The sequence below is a fragment of the Battus philenor genome, unplaced genomic scaffold (assembly GCF_028537555.1).
Source record: "Battus philenor isolate CCGP_79_NKW_IND1 unplaced genomic scaffold, ilBatPhil1.0.hap1 SCAF_13, whole genome shotgun sequence".
NCBI lineage: Eukaryota > Metazoa > Arthropoda > Insecta > Lepidoptera > Papilionidae > Battus > Battus philenor.
This window is the reverse complement of record NW_027181675.1, coordinates 13,623,974-13,647,429: the sequence shown is the minus strand read 5'-3', so window position 1 is coordinate 13,647,429 and position 23,456 is coordinate 13,623,974. Positions and strand designations below refer to the sequence as shown.

General features: G+C 34.1%; 1 protein-coding gene across 2 annotated transcripts; it reads left to right on the top strand.

Annotated features, from left to right (window-relative positions):
• Positions 1–414: 414 nt before the first annotated feature.
• ValRS (Valyl-tRNA synthetase) lies at positions 415–21,960 on the top strand. Of its 2 annotated transcripts, XM_068777653.1 has the most exons (19): positions 415–647; positions 938–1,105; positions 1,636–1,769; positions 2,618–2,776; positions 3,744–4,005; positions 4,760–4,890; positions 5,574–5,671; positions 6,945–7,069; positions 8,114–8,259; positions 8,929–9,118; positions 10,907–11,020; positions 12,356–12,544; positions 13,138–13,244; positions 14,077–14,304; positions 15,839–15,980; positions 16,230–16,397; positions 18,445–18,639; positions 19,829–20,113; positions 21,341–21,960. In XM_068777653.1, the coding sequence occupies exons 1-19, from the start codon at positions 486–488 to the stop codon at positions 21,554–21,556; spliced, it is 3,219 nt and encodes a 1,072-aa protein (XP_068633754.1). In that variant the 5' UTR covers positions 415–485; the 3' UTR covers positions 21,557–21,960. The 2 variants fall into 2 exon arrangements, with proteins under 2 accessions (XP_068633754.1, XP_068633756.1); XM_068777655.1 differs by lacking the exon at positions 10,907–11,020.
• Positions 21,961–23,456: the final 1,496 nt, after the last annotated feature.

Genomic DNA, 23,456 nt, shown 5'->3' with positions numbered 1-23,456 from the left:
ATTTAAAAATGTCTGAATTGTACGCCAACTGAAAATCTTCATAGTGCAACAGGAAATTAAAACGAGAGGTATAAAGCGAGATCGGAAAATCACCCAAATCAAATCGCCGTACTATTAACTTTTAAAAAAATTTAGGCCAAAATACCTTCAACAAAGTTCCAATAAAATGCAGAGATATTCCTAATGAAGAATATAGTCGTACGTTATTCTCGAACACAATATATCGACTGATCGCATGATAGAGAGGAAAAAAAATTACTAATATTTTTTCAAAAGTGTATACTATTATATCTAAGTCAAAGTAATAAGATAATGAAAAATATTTTTGTGCTTTAGTGATCATTAATATTCACCTTAGTAAATTGAAACGTTGAAAGACAAGTGTCACTCTGTGACTTTAATGCTAATGTCACTTTTCCGTTTCCACCACATCGTTGGATGTAGATTATTTTATTTGAATTATTTTACAATTTTCACAAATAGCCATGAATGATAATGAAACGCAAAATGATCTTGGAGACCAGCCGCAGGAAAAGACCGCTAAACAGCTTGAGAAAGAAGCGAAAAAAGCTGCCAAATTAGAGAAATTAAAAGCAAAGCTGGATAAGAAGAGCGCTGCGCCAGCTGTTCAGAAGGATAAGCCCGAGGTAACATATCTGAACCTTAGATTCCGATTTCTTTAAGTTTAATATCCTCGTCTAGTTAGTATTTTTATAACAACTATTAAAATTTGCATGTATAATTTCATACTTTAAAATGTGATTGAAAAGTTCGCCAGTGAAAGGATTCTTACGTGCTTAGGACACAGTGTTGCGTCATTTATACTAAACATGATTAATAGAAAACACTAAAATTAAAATACATCTGTTTATGATTTATTACTAATCGTGGTAGTAATTTTATTTACTAGTTGATTAATATTTATGTTTATTTTAAGAAAAAGGCAAAGGAAACAAAAGAGTGTGCTGTATATTCTGCTAACACAGCTCCAGGGGATAAAAAAGATATAGATGGAGTTATGCCTGATGCATACAGTCCTCAGTATGTGGAAGCAGCATGGTATGCTTGGTGGGAAAAACAAGGATTCTTCAAACCAGAATATGGAGTAAGTTTTGTCATTTAAAACATTACTGTATTGTACTACCATAATTGAAATTGATATTATTTTATTATTTTCTTTTCTCTAATAAGATTATATTTATGTGTTGTTGGTCTTTAGGTGATTCACAAACTTAGTTAACTCAATAATGCAGGTAGATTTTTGTAAAATTTGTTCTTATTTGACCTCATTTAGGTAAAAGAAATATTCACATTAAATTTCAAGTCTCTAAGCCTTATGGTAATTATAATATATAGTATATATATTTTTTAATTATTTATTTATATAACATTCTTTATTATATGTAATATACATTTAAATATATACATGTCTATTCTTTCCGAATAATGTAAATTGTTTAAAAGCCATTAGACATTAAATTTACTCATAAAAACCTGTTTATTGTTAAATAAAGTCTAGTAATTCAAACACCACATTTTTCTAATTTTTAAATTTTTTTTGCAGTGAATTGAAATATGTATATAATGTAAGGTATAACACTATGTCTATTTAAATTTATTACTTGAATATTGCAGAGAAAATCAGTACTAGAGCCTAATCCGAAAGGCAAATTTGTTATGGTAATACCTCCACCAAATGTCACTGGGACCTTGCATCTCGGGCATGCTTTGACTAATGCTGTTGAGGATGCTATCACAAGGTGGCATAGGTAATTTCTTTTTTATATAAATCCTCTCACATTTTTAAGCAATTCACAGTTGTCATGAGAATTTTGAAAAGTGTACATGCCACTGGGAGTAATGCAGTTCTATTATTGTATCAAGAACCTACAGAATTTCTTTTTCATTAATTATTCGTGACAAACATAGGTAATCACCACCATGGACAGTTGTAAGCACAGCTTACCACAAGACATGCTTTCTCAGAAGAGATGACTACAGCATCTGTTTAGTGGGACACTTATATGACAATTTGAAGACAGCATATTCAGATTGTGGATACTTAGAGTACTCCTCAATGATAACTGGGTTACTGCATTAATTCTATTAAGTCTGTAAGACATTTAGTAAAGACCTTCTAGCATATTCTAGAACTGAAAGAAATGAGTCATCTTAAGAAAATCTCAGACTGGGCCTAGTTATTATATTGCAGGAAGTCTTACTAAAAAGAGACATGTATTAATAGCAATAATTGTTTGTTATCACAAATAATAAATAAGATGCTAAGATTGAGAGCGTCTTGATAAAATTTTCAATTTAGTTTTTTTCATATTTTCATTATGAGTCAGTGGTTGTCTAAATATTCCAAACAGATACTTTGACTTTTATTTATAGATTACAACTATTTGATCACTAAAGTAAATTGTTCAGTGTAAAATAGAAAATTAATGTTACAAGTAAGAGTTGTTTCTTATTATGACTATTTATTAAATCAATAAATAAAGTAATCAATCTGAAATACACATTATTTATATTTCACATTTCTTGTATCGCCTTCTGGGCAGGTAAGCTAAAAAGAATTTATTTACATTTAAATGTTCAATAAATCTGTTTGCAGAATGAACGGGCATACAACATTATGGAACCCCGGTTGTGATCATGCCGGTATTGCAACTCAAGTTGTGGTGGAAAAGAAAGTATGGAGAGAAGAGAAGAAAACAAGACATGATCTTGGTAGGGAAGAGTTTATCAAACGTGTGTGGGATTGGAAGAATGAGTAAGTATTTATGCTACCATATCTAAAACAGTCAAAAATCCGTATCTATATTTTTAACTCTTCATGAATCTCTTTATAGTCTGTCAATAGTAAATGCTTAGAAAAAAGTTAAGAAAAGACACAGTTTGCGAAAGCATGTTAAAATAAAAATACATCAAAAAACCTAATTGTATCCTCAAAGTAGGTCCAGAAAGTCCATATCGCAGTCACAGCTTTTAAAACGGACTTATTTCTGTTTTCAAAAACATAGAAACATGTGTTAATAAAATTTGTCTTGTCTCTATGGGCTGGTGTCTATAACCTAATGGCACTGCTGGTATTTGTTGTTAACAAATAGCAGTATCAAAAGCCTTGGTTTGTGTCACACTGTGAACATTACACCAATGACTCCTTGATAGTCACTTTAGATATTACATCATCACCTTCATCATGTCAGCCTACAGATCTCGCCCATATATGATGACTGACTTGTGCTGTCGCCACTCGATATTCTTTCGACCCATTGGCCTGTACTGTATTGTATTGTACCCGATGTACATAAAAGATGACCACAATCCATTGTTACTTCAAACAAGCAATGTTCTGAGCTTGTGTGACCTTGGTTCATCAGCGAATCTCTCTGATTCAATCTCGCAGCACAGCTCTGGGTGACTTTGAGACTTCTTTTAAGACTGATAGATAAGCGACCACATCCTCAGTTACATTATTTATTTATTTATATAAGATATTGTAACCAATTGACTGTTAGCCAATAACTAATCTTTAGGTCCCTAAGTGGACCAACAGCATAGTTAGGTTTGCAGGAAGTTGCTGGGAATAGCAAAACTGGTCATGTGGGGATCATTGTTGGGAGCCTATGTCTTGCGGTGGGCGTCTATCAGCTGAAAAGAAGAACTCTTATTGCTAAAGATGAGCCAAAAAGTACTTAATAAGAAGTAATATTGTATGTTAATTATTTTTTTTACAGAAAAGGTGATCGTATCTATTCACAGCTCCGATCATTAGGGTCATCCTTTGATTGGTCCCGAGTTAGATTCACAATGGATCCATCAATGTGTCGAGCTGTGAATGAGGCATTTATAAGACTTCATGATGCCGGTGACATCTACCGTGCTAATCGTTTAGTGAATTGGTCCTGTGCTCTCAAGAGTGCCATATCAGATATAGAGGTGGATAAGGTGGAACTTACTGGGAGGACAATGTTGTCTATACCTGGTTATGATCAAAAGGTATGTTGAATTGAACATAAAATTATCAGAGATTATTGCATGTTAGCATTAGATGTAATGGGTCATTTGAAGTAGAACATATTAGCTAGTGTATGTTATACTCAATCCTTTCCTTATATATTAATTACTAAGTTGTTGCACTGAAAAGTCAATTGATTATCCATACTGCGTTGTGATGAGAGTCAATTGACTGTCTACACCAATTTTTGCACTAATATAAATTTTGTTTTATATTTTATGTACTTATAGATTTACTGTTAAAGGTCTAGTAAATAGTCTTTCATAATAGAGAGTTATCACTTTATTTATTTACTTAATGTCTCAATAACAATCAATAATGATAAAATAAGGTAGTCAAGTTTCATTAATCTGTGACTTCTTTTTGAAAAAGTTGTACACAGATATGTTTCTTATTCTATTGTTTAACTTACTCTTGAGGACTCTTGAGTCTGAGCTAGTACTCTGGTGAGCAGCGATTCTCTCAGAGTCTAACACAGAACTGATGCTATGACCATCCGTTATTCCTCACATTGTGTTTCTTGGAAGAAATGTCAGTATATCCAGTTTTGCAGATAGCTTATATGACTAATTATATATTGTATATAGCTTATTCTGTAATAAGCCGTCTGCTAATTTTATAACTAAGTTTCTATTTCATATCAAGATATTCATGGTAATGCTTTATATAGTACATTATATTTTTAGGTTTTGATTGACGTCAATTAACTAACAAAAATGATACCATCGCTTACAGGTGGAATTTGGAGTGTTAGTACTCTTCGCATATAAAGCTGAAGGTTCTGATGAGGAGGTGGTCGTAGCTACGACTCGAGTGGAGACCATGCTGGGAGATGTAGCAGTGGCGGTGCATCCTCAAGATACCAGGTTATTGTTGCTATTCACTTAAGAAACATCCCTACAATCCTTTTGGGAGCAGAATTTCATAAAATTAGACTTATGCTGACCTCGGTATGGTGAAAGAAATATTTCCACCAAATTTCAAGCCTGGGCTTTTACTTTTTAAGATATATACATATGTTGAAATAATCTATTCTTCTCTGGAATACACTCCTCGATATTAGGATGATTAAGAACTGTTGGGCATTTAAAAGGAAGGTTCAAATGACGTCATCACAATTATGATACACTGTATCTTTTGTTAATATTTATTGTGTCTATATAAATAGTAGATACATATCTGTATTTACGTATATGTTTATATATATATATATATATATATTCATATATATATATATATATACATATATATATATATATATATATATATATACATATATATATATATATATATATATATATATATATATATACATGAATGGTAAATCATACCGACCATTGACTAATCTATTGTTATATGTCAAGAATGGATGGATAAAGAAATAACAATGAAAGTGTAATTAAATAAAATATGTTGCAAATGTTAAGATGTGGAAAATGGAGCATCCTGTAAGTCAGGATAAAGATGTTTGATGGCGTTACGTAAACTTAATTTTAAGACATAATGAAAATGTTGAACTTCATTTGTAATTACATTGTTTTATTTTTAGGTATAAGCATTTAATTGGAAAAAACCTATCGCATCCAATCCTGAAGAGGAAATTACCAGTCATTGCAGATGAATATGTCGATATGAACTTTGGCACAGGTATGTTTATATTGTTTTAGTATAGTTATGGTTATAAAATCATATACAACATACACCAACTCAGATGACATGAGAATAAGTGAAAGTACTTGTTACTGTTATTTGTTCTAGAATTTAGATGTTTAAAAAAAACGCTTATGCCCCCACCGAATAAAATGATAAGTCCGAAATTGTAACTTTTGAAGAGATACATAAAACTAAATATCGAATAAATCTCAAAAAAATTTGCTACAAAAAGCAGTGAAAATGTTTATAAGAAAATAATTGTATCTTTTATTAGCATGCCGAATAGGAGTATAGTTTTTATTTATATCATATAATCTAAAAATATAAAGAAGATTACTGCCTATTCGCCATTTTTAGCCAAAAAATGGAAATAATTGAAGAGGTTTATTGGAACTCGTAGATTGTAAATATTTAAAAACCTTATAAAAATGATAACGGCGATCGTCATTTTATTCGGTGGGGCGACGATAGGCCTCGTTCAAAATTATCTATGAGCAGTATAATATATATAGTATAATCGCCACGTTTGGCAGGCGGTTTGGTGGTCACAATAAGTTATTATGCTATTATGCAGAAGTTGTTGTTACACATCCTCTGGAAATTTGTTTGTGATCAGTGGCAATCGTAAATAATGCACAAAATATGAATTTATTAGATTATATCCTGGGAATTGAACCCAGGATCTAAGATCCTGATAAGAATCCTTAGTCCTTACTGCTAGATCACCACAGCTTATCTAGATTCTAGATCCGTCTTAAGTTGGAAGTATTATCACAGATAGCTACTGATCAATCTAGGATTTAGACTACAGCAGCCCAAGTTGAAATCTTTGCTCTGGGTTTTTTGGGCCCAGTCCAGACTTAAAGACTTCTAATGTCCTTCCGATCTAGTGAAATAAGTCAAACACCTATACAGATGGATTGTGAAGGAACGCAAATGTTAATTTACTGACAAGAATCTATCGTATACTTCGGGGTACGTTCAGCTAGTGGATTAAGAACTCGACCTTGACTAAATTCCTATGGTAGATTCCGATGTCCACTGCTGGACTTGCATCTGATGTAGATTTCCCAAAAGACCGATCTTAATTGTCCTTTATCCAATATCTTTTGACCACTTCAAAAATAATTAATAATCTGTATACACTGTTGTTAAATTATGTATCTATCCCTGAAGAAGAATGATATCCATATTAATTATTATAGTGTTGTAACCCCCTATTTCGAGAATAATTAAAAATGTAACTAATTAAGTATTAAAAACGCAGGTGCGGTTAAAATAACACCGGCACACGATCCCAATGACTACGAGATTGGCAAGCGTCACAATCTGCCTTTCATCACCATCTTCGATGACGAAGGCGTGATGCTGGACAACTGTGGACCCTTCGCTGTAAGTACTATAAAGTATAGGTTCCCAAAGGGGTGGTATGGCTTTCTAGTGGGTCTATCCATGTGGGTAGTAGACTGTGTTTGGCACTAATCGGTGTAACATAATTCCTGAGGATGCCCCGTGGAGGGGTGACACATGTGTTGAGTAAATTGGCGGTGGCGGTTGTGTGATTCGCATTGTTTGCCGCATACGCATTTATCAGTGGGCTGGCGGGCGGTGTACTTTGTTGCACGACTACCACTGCATGTGCGAAAGTGGCTAAATATTAGTCCTTTTCTTACTTAGGATGGAATATTTTCATGAAAAATGAGGTATTTCATAACTCACCCCATTTGTCTTTGGACCTACTATCGGCCGGATTAAAATCCTTTGCGGTGAATCATATAAGCCGTAAGAAGTTCACTGCTAGACATCGGCCTTCCCCAGAAACTTAGGGACTAGTTGCAATCCATATTTTCAAGTGCAGACTATGAGCTAGAGTTAAGCAGAAGGGTGGACATGTGTTAAAACGTGATAATAAAATAAATAAATAAAAATCAAAATTAGAGCTGTACTGTGTTATACCAAAAGGGTGTCCCGAAGGAAAAGACGCGATGTGTGAAAGAAATGAATGGTAAGAGAGCGAAAGAAAATGTGAAGAACGGAAGAGGAGAGCGATAAAAAAGAAACTGAAGAAATTATTTAGAATAAAAGAGTCACTGTCCAATATAATAGGAGTTACGAGAGGACCCCAATACAGGGCCATAAAAAAAAGCAGCCTGTTTTCAACATCTTTAACATGGACATTTGTCCAGTTGGTAGAAGGAGGTCCTATACTGCGCTTGTCTGTCAATGCTCTTTACTCCAAAATGTTAAGTCTCTAGTAGCCATCTGTTCTTTGTGCTATGTGGTCTGCTTAGCTACCAATTTGGTGGTATTTGTGAGGGGAGCAGGATATTAAAAAGTTTATTGATAATTTTTTGTTTCTAATTATAGTTATCTGGATTCTTTCTCGAAAGTGAATTGTAACAATATAATTTATGTATCAATATAAAATAATTTTAGGGCAAGAAACGTTTCCACGTTCGTCGTGAAATCATAAAAACATTGGAACAGTTGAAGTTGTATAAGGAGACAAAGGAACACGCAATGGTCGTGCCTCTCTGCAGCCGGTCCAAGGATGTGGTGGAACCTATGTTGAAGCCGCAATGGTGAGACATTCTATACACTATTAATTTATGAAATCTTTAATTTTTGGTTTTATTTCTCAGCTGAAAATGCTTATACATATACTATATTCACCGGAGATATCTAGAAGTTAAGATATTCCTTCACATCACATTGCAAACACTAAAAATAGCTTTTGCTATTCCAATTAAGTTTTTCGAATTGCGACACATAAAGAGAAATTTGTAAATAATGTAAACACATCCTTAACTCATAGTGATATCTCTATTCAGAGAAAACATACCCTCGTATATAATATATTTCTAGTTTGTTTATTATATTGTCTGCAAAGTTCCCAACCGTTTGGTTATACCAATACATTAAAATTGTCCAAGGGCAGACCTATTGCCGGTAACTCTTGCCTTCACTGTCTCTCACAGGAGTACTCTTTAAGATGAGGGTCTATGCGCGAACGCGCTCACTATCTGACTCTCCAAGTAGGCGATGAAGTTGTAAGGGTCGAGTAAGACCAAAGGATATATATATATACACATATAAACACACACACATATATATGTATGTATATAATAGTAAGCTATAAATATGTAGATTGTTTTAAAATAAAAAAATAGAAATACTCAGAGACATCCACTGACCAATCGGTCACGTGGTGCGTTTCTTTGCTACTTGCTATAAAAATTAATAATATTTAGGTATATTAAATGCGACACCATGGCGGCCGAAGCAATAAAGGCTGTAAAAACTGGCGAACTGAAAATAATACCGGACGTGCATGAGAAGATCTGGTATCACTGGATGGAGAACATTCGCGACTGGTGCATCTCGAGGCAGCTGTGGTGGGGTCACCGGATTCCAGCATACAGGGTCACGCTACCAACTGAGGTGAGACTTCAATAATTTTTTAAAATGGAAGGGGTATGTGGTAGTGTGATGGCAAGGAAGAGACCAAGCATGTTGTAACACTTTGTGATATTTTTGAACGGGAACCATTTTAAATTAGGTAAAATTTAAATAAATTTTCTGATATTCCGTAACGTAGATTTTATAGTTCTCATGTTACACGCCACTGATGGCTCACGTAGTGCTCAACGTGTTAAGAGACTATATCTAAGAATTGAAAGTAAAACTCGAGTGCAGAGAACAAAATTAATTTTTATTTATAAAACTCCCTATATATGTACAAAATCTTAAAACTATATTAGCTAATCCTAGAACTAATTTTATTGACACAACCAAACACAATGCTTATTTTACAACCACATGTGTCGTCTGTGTGAGACGACAGAAGATGTGTGCGACAGAGACAGGTGTATATAAATACGAACGCAGTTTAATAGTCGCTGCAATACAATATGCAGAGGAATTATTTCCCAGCTCTTGATATAATGTTAAAATCATTTTAAGATTATGCTGTGAATTTTTATACGTTTTCCCTTTTAACTTTTTAACGAACTTTTAAGATAATTAAAAAAAAGATTGAAATTATATAATTGATTACATTTATTTTATAAGAATGGAAAATTAAAACAAACGAACTTTAAAAATAATTAAAAAAAGAACGAAATTATATAATTGATTATATTTATTTTGTAAGAATGAAAAATTAAAACAAATATTTGTAATACAAACATTAGAAAATGATTTTATGTAAAATAGATAATATATTAGGAGGACTGAAAAGTAATGTCATTTCTGTCGATATATTTTAGAAAAACCGTCTGATTTGTTACCGCTCTGGCATTGAAAATTTGTATACTAGATGGCAAAAAGTTGCTGACAACGGAGGTGAATATATTGTCGATTAGAAATAAAAACTTGTTAAAAATGCAGTCGTGTGAACTTAACTTAAGAAAGCGACATTACTTTCCGGTCACCCTAATATATAGATATATTGTAAGATAATATTAAGCAATTATTATAAATTCAATTACACATTCATTTATTGGGAATCATCATTGGGAATGGTCAAATAATTTATAGCAGCAAAAGTAATATAAAAAAATCAAATAATAACAAACGTATATATGAATATGGACATGCCTATGGGATTTTGGGATTTCAGATAGACATGTGGCAACCAAAACTGTTTCTATATTTATTGGTTAGGAAATCATTTTAAGTAGACCTTCTTGGAGAACCCGTAAGATTAATTAATAAATGGCATGTAAAAGTTAAGGTGTTATTTATAAATAATGGATAAAGGGTATATCCACGTTGTGCTAACATAGTGTAAGTATTAAAAATAGCTTCAGCTATTCCTATAACTGTCTATACATGGTAATAGCTTTTAAAACTTCAAGTGGTGAATGTATAGCTTATTTGCATTCAGAGAATGGTCTCAGAAATAATAAATAATGTAATGATAATATAGGTTTTCAAAATTGGAATTGCTGCAGATTAAAATTAATTATTATTTAATATCTATCCCTGCTATATGTACTGATAGAAATTATTTGCTTACTCCATTTTAAATAGAAAAAATTGTGTAATCATTTTATACAGGGTGATTGAAAATATGCGTAAAGCTTCCAAAGCTTTTTACTGAAAAATGAGCTATATATACACCAGTATATTTTTAATTTAGATATATAAAATTATGATATGAATTTTCGGGATTATAAATGTAAGTATGTATGGTTGATTGTTGTGAAATTAGTGTACTGTATTCAGTCACAAGGCGAAGTCCGAGCGGCGACTCTGTTGCGACGTCGTCGCACGCGCTCGGGCCGCAAGAAGAGCGCCCGCGTCCGCACGCGTAGGCCTCCGCCCTCGAACGATACAACCGTACGTTTAGATTGCGAAACTAGCATAAATGTATGCTTCGATACTTTTAAGTTTACTGCTTCTTTTTAATTTGCGCTAATAGAGATTTTTCCCAGTGTTTTGTTTTGCTAAAAGACATGTAAATGTTGTATATATAACACCCTTCAACCTGTACATCATTTTGTAATATAAAATATTGTGAAGCATTGCCTCGATATCCTTGACTTAATCACCACTTCATCATCACATCATATGCCTTCCCCTAAGATCGCCACGATTATCGACCTTCACAGCCCGTACGTACATACCAACTTCTTGCAAGGTCACCGAGATAGCTCGAGGAATTGCTAGGCTGAAGTACTAGTAGGCACAGGCAAGAGCAACTGCATATCGTCCTAAACTATAGTTGTCTTATTAAAAAAAAATCTTTATTTGCGTTGCACTTGTTTTAGTCTCGATTTGTGCATGTTTGTGCATAATAAAAAACTTTTTCCTTTTATATTTCTTCACATCGCATTTATGAAAAAAAACTATACATCAGTCACAGACAACAAATATCTGTTTTCGTCTAAATAGTCTGCATGTTTTGTAGTAATATTTTTTAAATTAAAATATACGCCTTTGTGTATTACTTATTTTTAATACTAAAATGCAAGAAAATTGGAGTCGAGTCATTGATTTAATATCTGTAATGTATAGCAGTAACTTCTATGAGTTTATATATGTACATTTATTGAAGTAAAAAGATATAGGCAGTATTTTTTTTAATTTTCTCATTAAATAGGAATTGGAAAAAATACATCAAATCAAAATCTTGACAACTGTGCTATTGTAGATGGTTAATTCCAAGAATATATATCAGTAATAAAAGTAAATCAAATACTTAGATGCATTAACTTAGTGTTGGCTTATTATCATCTTCTGGAAACCTTTTTGTAATGTATAGGTAATCCTACATTATTTAGACACAAAGTGTAAATATTATTTATAATATACACCTTTTACTGACTCTATTAAAGTTTGTAATAATATTGCTACGTAAAAAAACCGCCATATGTGAAAGTTCCCACGGACGTTGTCACAACGCTCAACCGTTTGCTCGCCCGCCCACTCGTCTCGCTCACTCGCACGGCGTGCACATATACGCGCTCTCGCTTACGCCTTGGCACGTAGCCAAGACGCAGCACGTGCGCCCGCGGCCGTTGCAGTTCTCGGGGAGTCGGATTTGAACTAGGGAACGATGCGCAACCGCTCGTAGGCGCATTATTCATTTTTCGGGCAAAAATTATGTTAATTATTCAATAAACGTTTTTCCACATCACAAGTTAAATTATTGAATTAATATTTTTAATATAGAAACAAGAGGAGCTTTGGGTGTCTGCGCATACCGAAGAAGAGGCACTCGCGAAGGCTGCTGCCAAGTTCGGAGTGCCACGAGAAGACATTGTACTGAAGAGGGACGAGGACGTACTCGACACCTGGTTCTCCTCTGGCCTCTTTCCTTTCTCTATATTCGGATGGCCTGACCAGACTGATGACTTGAAGGTATTTTTATTTAATTTACTTTGGATCGCCAACAAACTTTAAAATGATATTAACAAATATAAATTGCAATAAAAAAACATAGGACATACTCTTAAATGATAGACAATACGTGAAAAATGTATACAAATAAATAAAATTGTACTGTACGTTTGTAATATTAAAATAATCGCTACTTACTACATGCATATGAATTTATATATGCATTACATATATCCAATTACACTTTTTAAAATTTTTGTCTATGTCTGTCTGTTTGTTCCGGCTGATCTCTGAAATGGCGGACCCGATTTATTTTCTTTTATTAAAAAAAATCATAAACAAAAAAATAAACTTATTTTTTTTTCTTAAATGCCACGCAGATTAAGTCGCTGACAGTGCTATTACAAAATAAAAAATACAGATAACACATCAATATTTTAAGAATATAATTGGATAATAATATTCTATGACCAATCATTTATTTATGTAAGTGTTGTTTAAACAGAGTCATTTCTTTATTATTAATATCATCTAAATTTTTTTGTTTAAAAGAAGATCATGTTAAAATAACTAAAAAATGGCTTGTTTGAATGTTGAATTTTATCTTCACACAGGCTTTCTACCCGGGAACCCTGCTGGAGACTGGCCACGATATCCTGTTCTTCTGGGTGGCGCGTATGGTGTTCTTTGGACAACGGCTACTGGGGAAACTACCTTTTAAGTATGTATATAAATTATTATATTAAGATATATATAATTATTATATTCTAGACTAAATTGAAAACAGGCAATTCAAAAATCAGGACATTCACGTAATCTATTTTTAGTAAAATCCATAGATAATTTGAATTGTCTATGGAATGTTTAACATGTACTTTGAATGAAAATGCTTATAAAATTCATTTATGCATATATATATTCATTTATATATATATAAATATATATATGTGTGTATATCGCTTCGTAGTCGTCCCAAGACGTCATACGTATTATATAACTCCTTAAATGCAGATGGAAGGTAAGTTCTAGATTTTATCTCACTGCCTACGCCTAAAGTGAAAGACGCACAATAGAACGCGCATAACGTTAACGTTTTGATACGCGCCGTCAGCCCCGACTGGCTCGTTCATGGAATTAATCCCTTGTTCCTAGCACAGAAGGTTATATCGCCTGTGCTTTAGGATCTTTCAAGATTTTATTACGCTATAAATCGTATATAATATATTTTGAGGAAACTTTGTTGTTTTTTTTTTCAACTATTTCGGCCGATTTTGGAGACCGCTTGTTCACCCCTATCTTGGGAGAGACGGTTTTTTGCTATTTAATATTTTTTTCACTTCTATTTTTTTACTCTCTTTTCATAATCTCAATCATACATTCTTCTATTTTTTTAACAATATATCACATTCCTGTGAAAACTGTATCACATTGGAAATAAGTTGTTATTGCTAAAGGTATGTTAAAGGTTCCGGCTATTATAGATATTTCTCTGACATATAGAATTAGTTATAACTGATTATACACGTGTTAACTATTTTAATATTTACCCGCAGAGAAGTGTACCTTCACCCGATGGTACGTGACGCACACGGTCGCAAAATGTCCAAGTCTTTGGGCAACGTGATCGATCCAGTTGACGTGGTGCGAGGAGTTACCTTGGAGCAGTTGCATGCCCAGCTTCAGGATTCGAACTTGGATCCTAAAGAAGTGGAGAAAGCGAAGCTCGGTCAGAAACAAGACTACCCTAACGGTATCCCTGAGTGCGGGACTGACGCGTTAAGGTAATTTTATAATTTATCTGTATTTTAACTTAGCCGTTCAATTGTATGTATATATAAATATGTTCCATAAGTTATCTTAGACCTTCCGTTTCTTAGTTTTAAATATAAAATTAAAAGGGCATGATTAAATAAATCCTTTTTTAAGAGCTTCACACATTTCGATGAACACAATCATCGAAATGTGTGAAGCTTGGTTTGTTGGTTCATTTACATCAGTTCCCCAAACTTTTTTGTGTCGTAGACCCCCTTGTCATGTTTTTCTGTGTTGGGTAGACCCCAAACTTACCTGATATTGATTTCATGTAAATTTCTAACTGTAGTGAAGTTTAGTGTTAAAAACTTAAAGTAAAAACACATGTTATTTTATACATCTATTAATTGAATAAAAATTAAAACTACTCTAAATAAAATTTTGTATCTCTTATGTAAAATATATGTAACATTAAATAAACATAAAATAAACTATAAATAAAATAACATAAGCAATAAGTCAATATTTTTCGTGAGAAGGATGAACCTGATGCTTTAATAATAAATTATCAACATTTGGCGTCAATTTTGTAAGGGTTAGTCTTAAATCTCCTCGGCTAATGATGTCTAGTCTGTTTCTTTATATTATTATTTATAAATAATGTAAATGTTTTGATATTATAAGATAGTATGATGAAAGTAAATAGGTACTATCAGTGTATGTGTTGAGACCCACTATCGTGGACCCCCATATACATTTAATGGACCCCCAAATTTTTTTTCGCTGACGTAGAACCCTTGCAGGTTATCATAGACCCCTAGGGGACGATATAGACCATTTTGGGAATCACTGATTTACATTGTTGATATTATAGTGTACGAAAAAAAAGGTCAAATTTAAGTTAAAAGAGTTTCCGGCTCTTCTCAGTAGATTAGCGTACCGAGCCGGCGGTAGCTTACTACTTATGTTAAAATAATCGACTATACAAAAGCGCATATAAATGTCTGATTGCATAAAGACATTTTGATTTTTTTTTTTGAAAAAAGTGCCATAATATCTGCCGCCTGTTTGGCACAGACGAAAGACGGCAATCAGCTCACATATCATGTATTATTGTTAATAATTACTTCAGCTGTGGAACGTCCACTGCGTGAAATTTATAAAGAAAAGATTAACTTAATAGATTGTGTAAGAGGTTTACCGTCCGGCACTTATTTTCATGTCTAAGCAGTATTAACATTTTACTTAGTCATGATCGCTGAAAGTCGCTGTATCCAGGCAGCGCAAGAAAGTCAGTGTCATAATCAAAAAATCTTCAGGTTAAAATTAAGTTTACGTTAGTTCATAACGCGCCATCTACTGGAAAGAACTAAAAATAAAATTAGTGGGGTCATTGTGACGATCTTTACATTGCATTGGGCGTCTATCGCTTGACATAAAAGAACAGCATTGAAAAGAAGTTGACTCAATTCTTTCCAATTCTTCTTCCCCTCCACATAGAGACTGGAGTGGGAAACATTGCTCTATTTATTTTAAATAACATAATTTCTTTCTGTTTGTCAGGTTCGCGCTATGTGCCATGACTCAAGGTCGGGATTTGAACCTGGATATCCTACGGGTGCAAGGCTACAGGTTCTTCTGCAATAAACTGTGGAACGCTACCAAATTCGCCCTCATGTACTTCCCGAAGGAAACCAAGTATAAGGTAATATGGAGGTGTGGTGGGATTTTTATTGTACTATTGAAATATAATCAAGGACAATTCACTCAGGCGTGAATTCACGCCCTCCGGGAGCAACGATTCTTATGCTCGGGCGTGAATAAAAGCCCTCAATTTGTGTTTACAAAATACGCCATGTCTACCCCAGATAAAAATAAGTCAAATGAATAATTTTACATATATTGCAAAGATCACGCTACAAAAGTACTAACATACCCATGTTTATATCTACAGGCTCACACCAGCAGTCTTCCATCTCTTTCTCCAATGGACAGCTGGATGCTGTCACGTCTGGCTCTAGCAGTGCAGAAGGTGAACTCTGGCTTCCAGAACTATGATTTCCCTTCAGCCACCACGCATTGCTACAATCTCTGGTTGTACGATCTCTGTGATGTTTATTTAGTAAGTTATTTATATACTTATATGTTGTACACTAAACTCTCTTCTGATCTTGTAAATGCAATAAATATTGACTGTATACAGAAGTTATACAGAGATAATAAATTTGATCCTAAAAAATTAAAATATATTTTTAAAATGTTTACAAATATATTGAGTCACTATGATCTTGTACTAGTAAATTAGATTTAGCATTAACATTATAGAATTATATATAAGGTTGTCAAATATCTCCCTTCCGCTTTTTTGCTCTTTATTCAATGCTTTATAAAAAGTGTTACAGTGATCGGATTTAGTTCAAATATGCGCCGTTTTGTTCGATAATCTGTTTTCATCTAGACGGCAACTTCAAAATACCTCCCTCGTAGAAGCCCCCCTCCTTATTTGCGAAGAACTCGGAGAGCCACTTTTCACAAACCTCTTTTGAGTTCAACTTTACACCACCAAGGGCGTTCGTCATGGACAGGAACAGGTGGTAATCACTTGGCGCTATGTCCGGGCTATATGGTGGTTGTGATAAAACCTCCCATCCGAGCTCCCGTAGCTTCTGACGAGTCATCAACGAAGTGTGTGGTCTGGCGTTGTCCTGGTGGAACACTACACCCTTCCTGTTGGCCAATTCTGGACGCTTCTGGTCGATCGCCTGCTTCAAGCGGTCCAGTTGTTCGCAGTAGATGGTAGAATTAAGCGTCTGGCCATATGGGAGCAGTTCATAGTGGATGATTCCCTTCCAATCCCACCAAACACACAGCAAAACCTTCCTGGCCGTCAATCCCGGCTTGGCCACTGTTTGGAACGATTCACCGGCCTTCGACCACGACCGTTTCCGCTTGATATTGTCGTATGTGATCCATTTTTCGTCGCCAGTCACCATCCGCTTCAAGAATGGGTCGAGTTCGTTCCGTTTCGGCAGCATATCGCAGGCGTTGATTCGGTCCAGAAGGTTTTTTTTGCGTCAAATCATGCGGCACCCAAACATCAAGCTTTTTATTGTATCCAGCCTTCTGCAGATGGTTTAAAATGGTTTGGTGACTAACTCCCATCTCCTGGGCGATGTCACGAGATGCCACATGCCGGTCTAACTCGATGTAGTCCATGATTTGATCGGTATTTGTCGTCACAGGTCTTCCGCCGGCTGGCCTATCCATGGTGTCGTTTTCGCCGGCTCTGAATCGTCGAAACCATTCCTCCGCGGTTCGAAGTGATAGAGTACCATCCCCCAAAACACCATTAATCTCACGGAACGTTTCTCTAGCAGATTTGCCTTTAACGAAGGAAAACTTTAAAATAGCGCGAATTTCGGCGTTAGTGAACTCCATGTTTACACGTCTATAACTGTTGAACGCAATATCCAAACTAATCATGCATAGCGTCGTTTTGTAGGTTATGTCAAGACCTTTCAAATTATGTATAGTATTGCCAGATACGAGCTCTGTAGCGCTTTGTACATAGCCGCGAAATTCAAAAGACAAAAAGGCGGAAGGGAGATATTTGACAACCTATTATGTTACAGTAATCAAATACATTATAAAACGTATTACTATTTTTAACTTTTTTTTGGAAATAAGTTGAAATTATTAAATACTATAAAAATATATTGCACAGAGCCGGTTAGTGTATAGTTATCTGTTTGTAATTAAATATCGTTGTACAAAACTCTATTTTTTAAGTATATACATGGATTTTAATGTACTCTGAAATCTAATAAACCAAACTCGATATAACTAATGATACATTTAATGTTTTTTTTATATATTAGAAGTCATATTAGGAGGACCAATGACATATTCATGGTCAAAGGAAGTCACTGAATGTGAATAGTGCTAGGTCTACATTGCTATCTTTGGGGGAGCCCTATATCTTACGATGGGCATCCATCAACTGATGTAATAATAAAATCATAATATATGCAAAAATGTTAGAAACAAAAAAAAAATTAAAAAAAATAGTTTAATTGATTTATTAATTGTTCTGGGAGACGGTTTAATTGTTATTTATAATAATGTGAGCCAATTTTATTTGTGCTTATTTCATTATATTTCTCTTACAGGAATACCTGAAGCCAGTGTTTGCAACCGGAACTGATTTGGAAAAGGAAGCGGCTAGAAGAACTCTATATACAGTATTGGAGTATGGGTTGAAGTTGCTAAGTCCATTTATGCCCTTCGTCACCGAGGAACTGTATCAGCGTTTGCCTAGAGCTGATACTACCTGTCCGTCTATTTGTGTTGCCAGTTATCCAACTGTAAGTAATTTTTAAGGTCTCTTTTATTGTCTTTGTTTTAGCTAGCTGGCAATGCAGTCTTATAATGAAAATACATTAATAGAGATGCAATTACAAACCCCAAGGGTACATGAAAGTTATATTGGTAATTGCATAAATTCCAATAATATACAAAATCTTAAAAATCTTGGTCGATTTTGTTTTTGCAAAATATGTACTTAAAATTGTGATAAGAATATCCATGAAAAAAATTGTAATAATTTACGAAGAAATTTTCTTGGAAATAGTCGCTGTATGTATAATTCTCTAAGAAAATTTCTAGATAATTTTCAAAGTTGAAATAGACAATAAGTAATCCTCAAGAGAAATAAGACACATGTTTAAGATTAGGTATTGAGTGTTCAAGGTAGAAGAACTTTTAACACATAGCTCATGCAACCAATAGCAACACTCCATTCCCAGGCGTCCATTTGAGGTTCCCCCCCCCCCGTCTAGAAATTGTAATTTAGAAATATAGGCTCTGACTATGTTAGAGAAAAACTTGTAATAAAAAAAACAATAGCAACACTAGTCGAAGATTCTTGAATGGCAACCACTAGCTTGAAGGCGCGGAGTGGGTAAGCTACTCACTAAGTGGACCGATCACATGGATAAGGTGGCTGGAAGTCGTATGAAGCGGGTAGCGTAAAACCGGTCATCGTGTCGATTTATGGCAGAGGCCTATGCCTTGCAGTGGTCGTCTGTAACTTGAACAATATAGTTAATTTGCTAAAAAACTTCGCTCAATCTATTGGTCATACTTTATGCATATGCATTATTGAAAATAAATTCCTACTGGAACTTTTTAGATTTGGAAGACCGGGCAAGGCCTAATGTTATAATAAATGACCAATAATAATACTATATTAATGGTTTTAATTCACATTTAGATATATAGAATATTAAGAAAGAGCTAAGCTAAGCTAACATCGGCTCATTTCTGAGATAGGCTTCCAAAATAGTTCTTCCAATTTTTTTACTTAGGGAAAGGAGTATAGTTAGTGAAAGTCAGCTGATGCATTATAAGAAGGTCTCTATAAAACTGATATACCAGTCAGCAGCCCCGAGCACCATGCCCATCCAGGATAGGCATGGTGCTCGGGGCTGCTGACTGACTCTACAAAGCCATGTAGAGGGGACACCTCTCATCTATATAAATAAATGATTGCAGGAATCAGATGCACCTTGGCGGTCCGAGCAACTGGAATCTGACGTGGAAACAGTCTTGAAGATGGTCCACCTCATCCGCTCTACTAGATCAGAGTACAACCTGACCAACAAGCAGAAGACCACAGCGCACCTTCTTATATCTTCTGAGCTCAAAGCTGTCAAGCTAAGAGGACTGTTCAGGAGTCTCCAGTCATTAGCCAACAGTGAGTTAAGCGATGAACAACCACCGACTGGATGCTCTATACTTACTGTCTCCGATAAGATTGAAGTACATTTGGTGTTGAAGGTAATTATTTCTTATTAAATATATAATTAAAGGTATACTAAATATGTTTATCAGTAAAGAGATCAGGTTCCACAGAAGGCAGTGCTGCACAGTGGTGTAGCACCAATTGATGGTAGATGCTGGATGTTTCAGCTTCAGTAGTATTTTTAAAAGTGTTATTTCAGTAACACTAACATAATTTTTAGAGGCTATATTAAACTTTCAATAAAAGAAAGGAAAGAATCTTTTATTCAACTGACAACGTAACAAATACTAGAGAGATGTGGACCCATCAGTGCAGTGTTTTCAGGCCTATTTTTTAAATTACCACACCAAAACCTTTCTAAAATTCTTATGTATCCAAAACATACACAATTTTCATATTAAGGAGAAAGGATTAAACTCTCGTCAATTCCATTTTCAAATGTCTCCCTTGTCAATCAAACCTCCCTGGTGTGGCGAGTTAGCTTCACTTTAGGAAAAATTACTTCAAAACTGCGTAAAGATAACAATTGTATGAGCCGCTCAGAAGCCAAAGCGGTCAAGTCAATATTCTGATGTTTTCTGATTTATGGAAATTTTGATGAAATAAATATTAATGTTCTCTTAGTTATTTAAAAAATTACTCGTTGGTTACCTTTTCTAGGTTAGATAGCCCTTTTTAATAGCTTTTGAATATATTGTATAATAATAAAACAGAAGCCATTGTGAATAAGTGCAGTTTCTTATATTTTTCAGCTGCCAAAAGGTATAAGTTCTAAAATTTTGAAGACGCTGTCATTATTTCAATAAATACTTACGTTTTTATTTATACAACCTTTACATATCTAGTTTTTTTCAGAGTTTATACCTCGAAAAAAAATGTACACTTTTCTAGTTAAATCAATAAACTGAGAATTTTAAAAACTAATGTATCAAAAAACATTAATTTTCTCTTTTCTCAAATTTTTGTTTTTTGGCCTTACTGCATTTGGCTTCTGTGCGGCTCATATGTACTCACCGGCTAGACTTGAAATATTCGTCTACCATTGGTAATAAGTTTTTAACAGGAACACGTTTATTTATCGACCTTTATTTATTTTTGAACAGTCAAATATTTTTCGACGAATAAATGCATAAAATAAAAAAAAAATCTTACCCTACATCGCGTTTTATTCCGACATTTTTTCAAAGTCAATTAAATAACGTCAACATAATTAGAATTTATTCAAATTGATGTAATGTAATTAATATAATTAAATTTTACAGGGCCTTATAGACCCCCAAAAGGAGATATCGAAGCTGGAGAAAAAGAAGGAAACATTGTCACAAACTATTAACAAGTTGCAACAAGCAATGGCGGCTGAGGATTATTCGGTGAAAGTTCCCGCTGAAGTACAGAAAGCTAATACTGAGAAACTTTCACAGTCTCAAGGCGAATTGGAGCGGCTTAATACAGCTATGGAGACACTTAAACTCATGTAACAAACGATAATTAAATATGTTAGATAAGGATCAGTGTGATTTATATAATTTAATAGATAAATTTCACAATATAAATAATATAGTATATTCGCTAGACCGAGTTAATATAGCGCTGGCATAAACATCTAAAGATGCGTTTACAGATAACCTATTTTTAAAAAACGATGTACCATTTATGTAATGTATCAATTATCTTTGTAATGCAATCAAAAGTTCATCTATATCTGTCAAATGAAGATACCGCCCTCTTGACTATTCGTTGATTGAGTGATCACCATACCATCCCACACCACACCATACCATCTTTATGTAAACACATCCTTACCTTGTTAGTACGAATGTTGTGTAGTTAGCGAATATAGTATTGTATTACTTGTGACACACACCTTATCAAGTTTCATGGCGAAGATCACAAATGAGGTTTTGCATAGATTTTGTATTAAAAATTTGGGAGTACCACATTGATAAAAGTGTATCAGAATCTTTATACAATTTACTTGTATTGACTAATCGGTACTTAGTATTGCAACCGCAGCTACTAATTCGGCCAATCATAAAATAAAACAGTTTATTTAAAATCAAAACACTTTCAAAATTTAAAACGCTTTATTTAAAAAAAAAACCTAAACTCAACTAAGTTGTGTATGCATTAATACAGTACCCGGCGACAAATTTTGCACATCGACCTTAGGAAAGAGACAATCGGCTAATTTCGGGTTCGAAGAGTGTTAGCTTTGTCGCACATCTGTCAAAACGTCACATAGTGTGGGATAGAGATGACACTCTTCGAACCCGAAATTAGCCGATTGTCTCTTTCCAAAGATCGATGTGCAATATTTATCGCCGAGTATTGTACGTATGTACCGATTAATCAATGCGGTAGACATACAACAAAAACAATGAATTAAAAAAAAAAGGATATAGTTGTGAATTGTTACATCACATAATTTGTTAAAAAATTATAAAAATTGACATTTGAAAGCATTTTTTTGATATTCTTAAAACACCTATATTTCCTATGAATTTAAATTTTAGTTAAACATTACTATATGTTACAGGTATTTATTTTAAAAATTGCATTATTTGTAAATATTGCAGTGCAATGTTAAAAGCAATATTATTAAGCATAAACCATCCAATTATAATTTAATATGCACCTTTGAATGTCTTAATTTATTTTCATTTTTTAATAAAATGTTTTCAAACATTGCTTGTTTTTTTTACATTGATATTTTTTCATCTTTAAAGATTTGTGTTACCACAGTTGTGTCATTGACACAGTGGTTCTACAAGCTATGGATAGGGCTATGCTCAGGATTTCCCTACGAGATTGAATGGTATGAAAGGATCCGTAGAAATACCAAAGTAACTGACACAGGTCAGCGAATGTACAAGATCAGGTGGCAGTGGGCATAGTGTACAGAACAGGTAGTCTCTATGGCCTTATAGTTCTGAAACAGAAACCACGGACCTGCAGCATACACAGCATAAGACATCCACCTATAAGGTAGACAAGCTCATTAATTATCTGAAGACGCTGGACGCATATGGGGGCGGACAATGACCAGCTGTGGACTTTCTATGGCTGAAATAATGTTAGATTAACGGTTGATCGTAATCACATTTGCGTGATGTTGTGGGATTCTTCATAGAACTGGTTGGTCTTAAAGTAATAACTGACTGTGTTTTCCATACGAGCTTTGCCCGTATTTATTAGACGTAAATAAAGAATTATATTTCTGTGGAATTCCAGGTTCTCGATGCGCCGCTGACGATGACGTAATGCTGCCCCTACAACTTGATCATATTTTTACGGAAACACTGTCAAATAATATTTATGTTTAGGTCAATATGTATTTATGTTTAGGTTGAAGAAATGCTTTCGAACACTCGCCTTCGC

Coding starts and splice junctions, on each gene's coding strand:
- ValRS (XM_068777653.1), top strand. CDS start 486: ATGAATGATAATGAAACGCAAAATGATCTTGGAGACCAGCCGCAGGAA. Junction 648..937: donor TTCAGAAGGATAAGCCCGAG/GTAACATATCTG, acceptor GTTTATTTTAAG/AAAAAGGCAAAGGAAACAAA. Junction 20,114..21,340: donor AAGTACATTTGGTGTTGAAG/GTAATTATTTCT, acceptor TAAATTTTACAG/GGCCTTATAGACCCCCAAAA.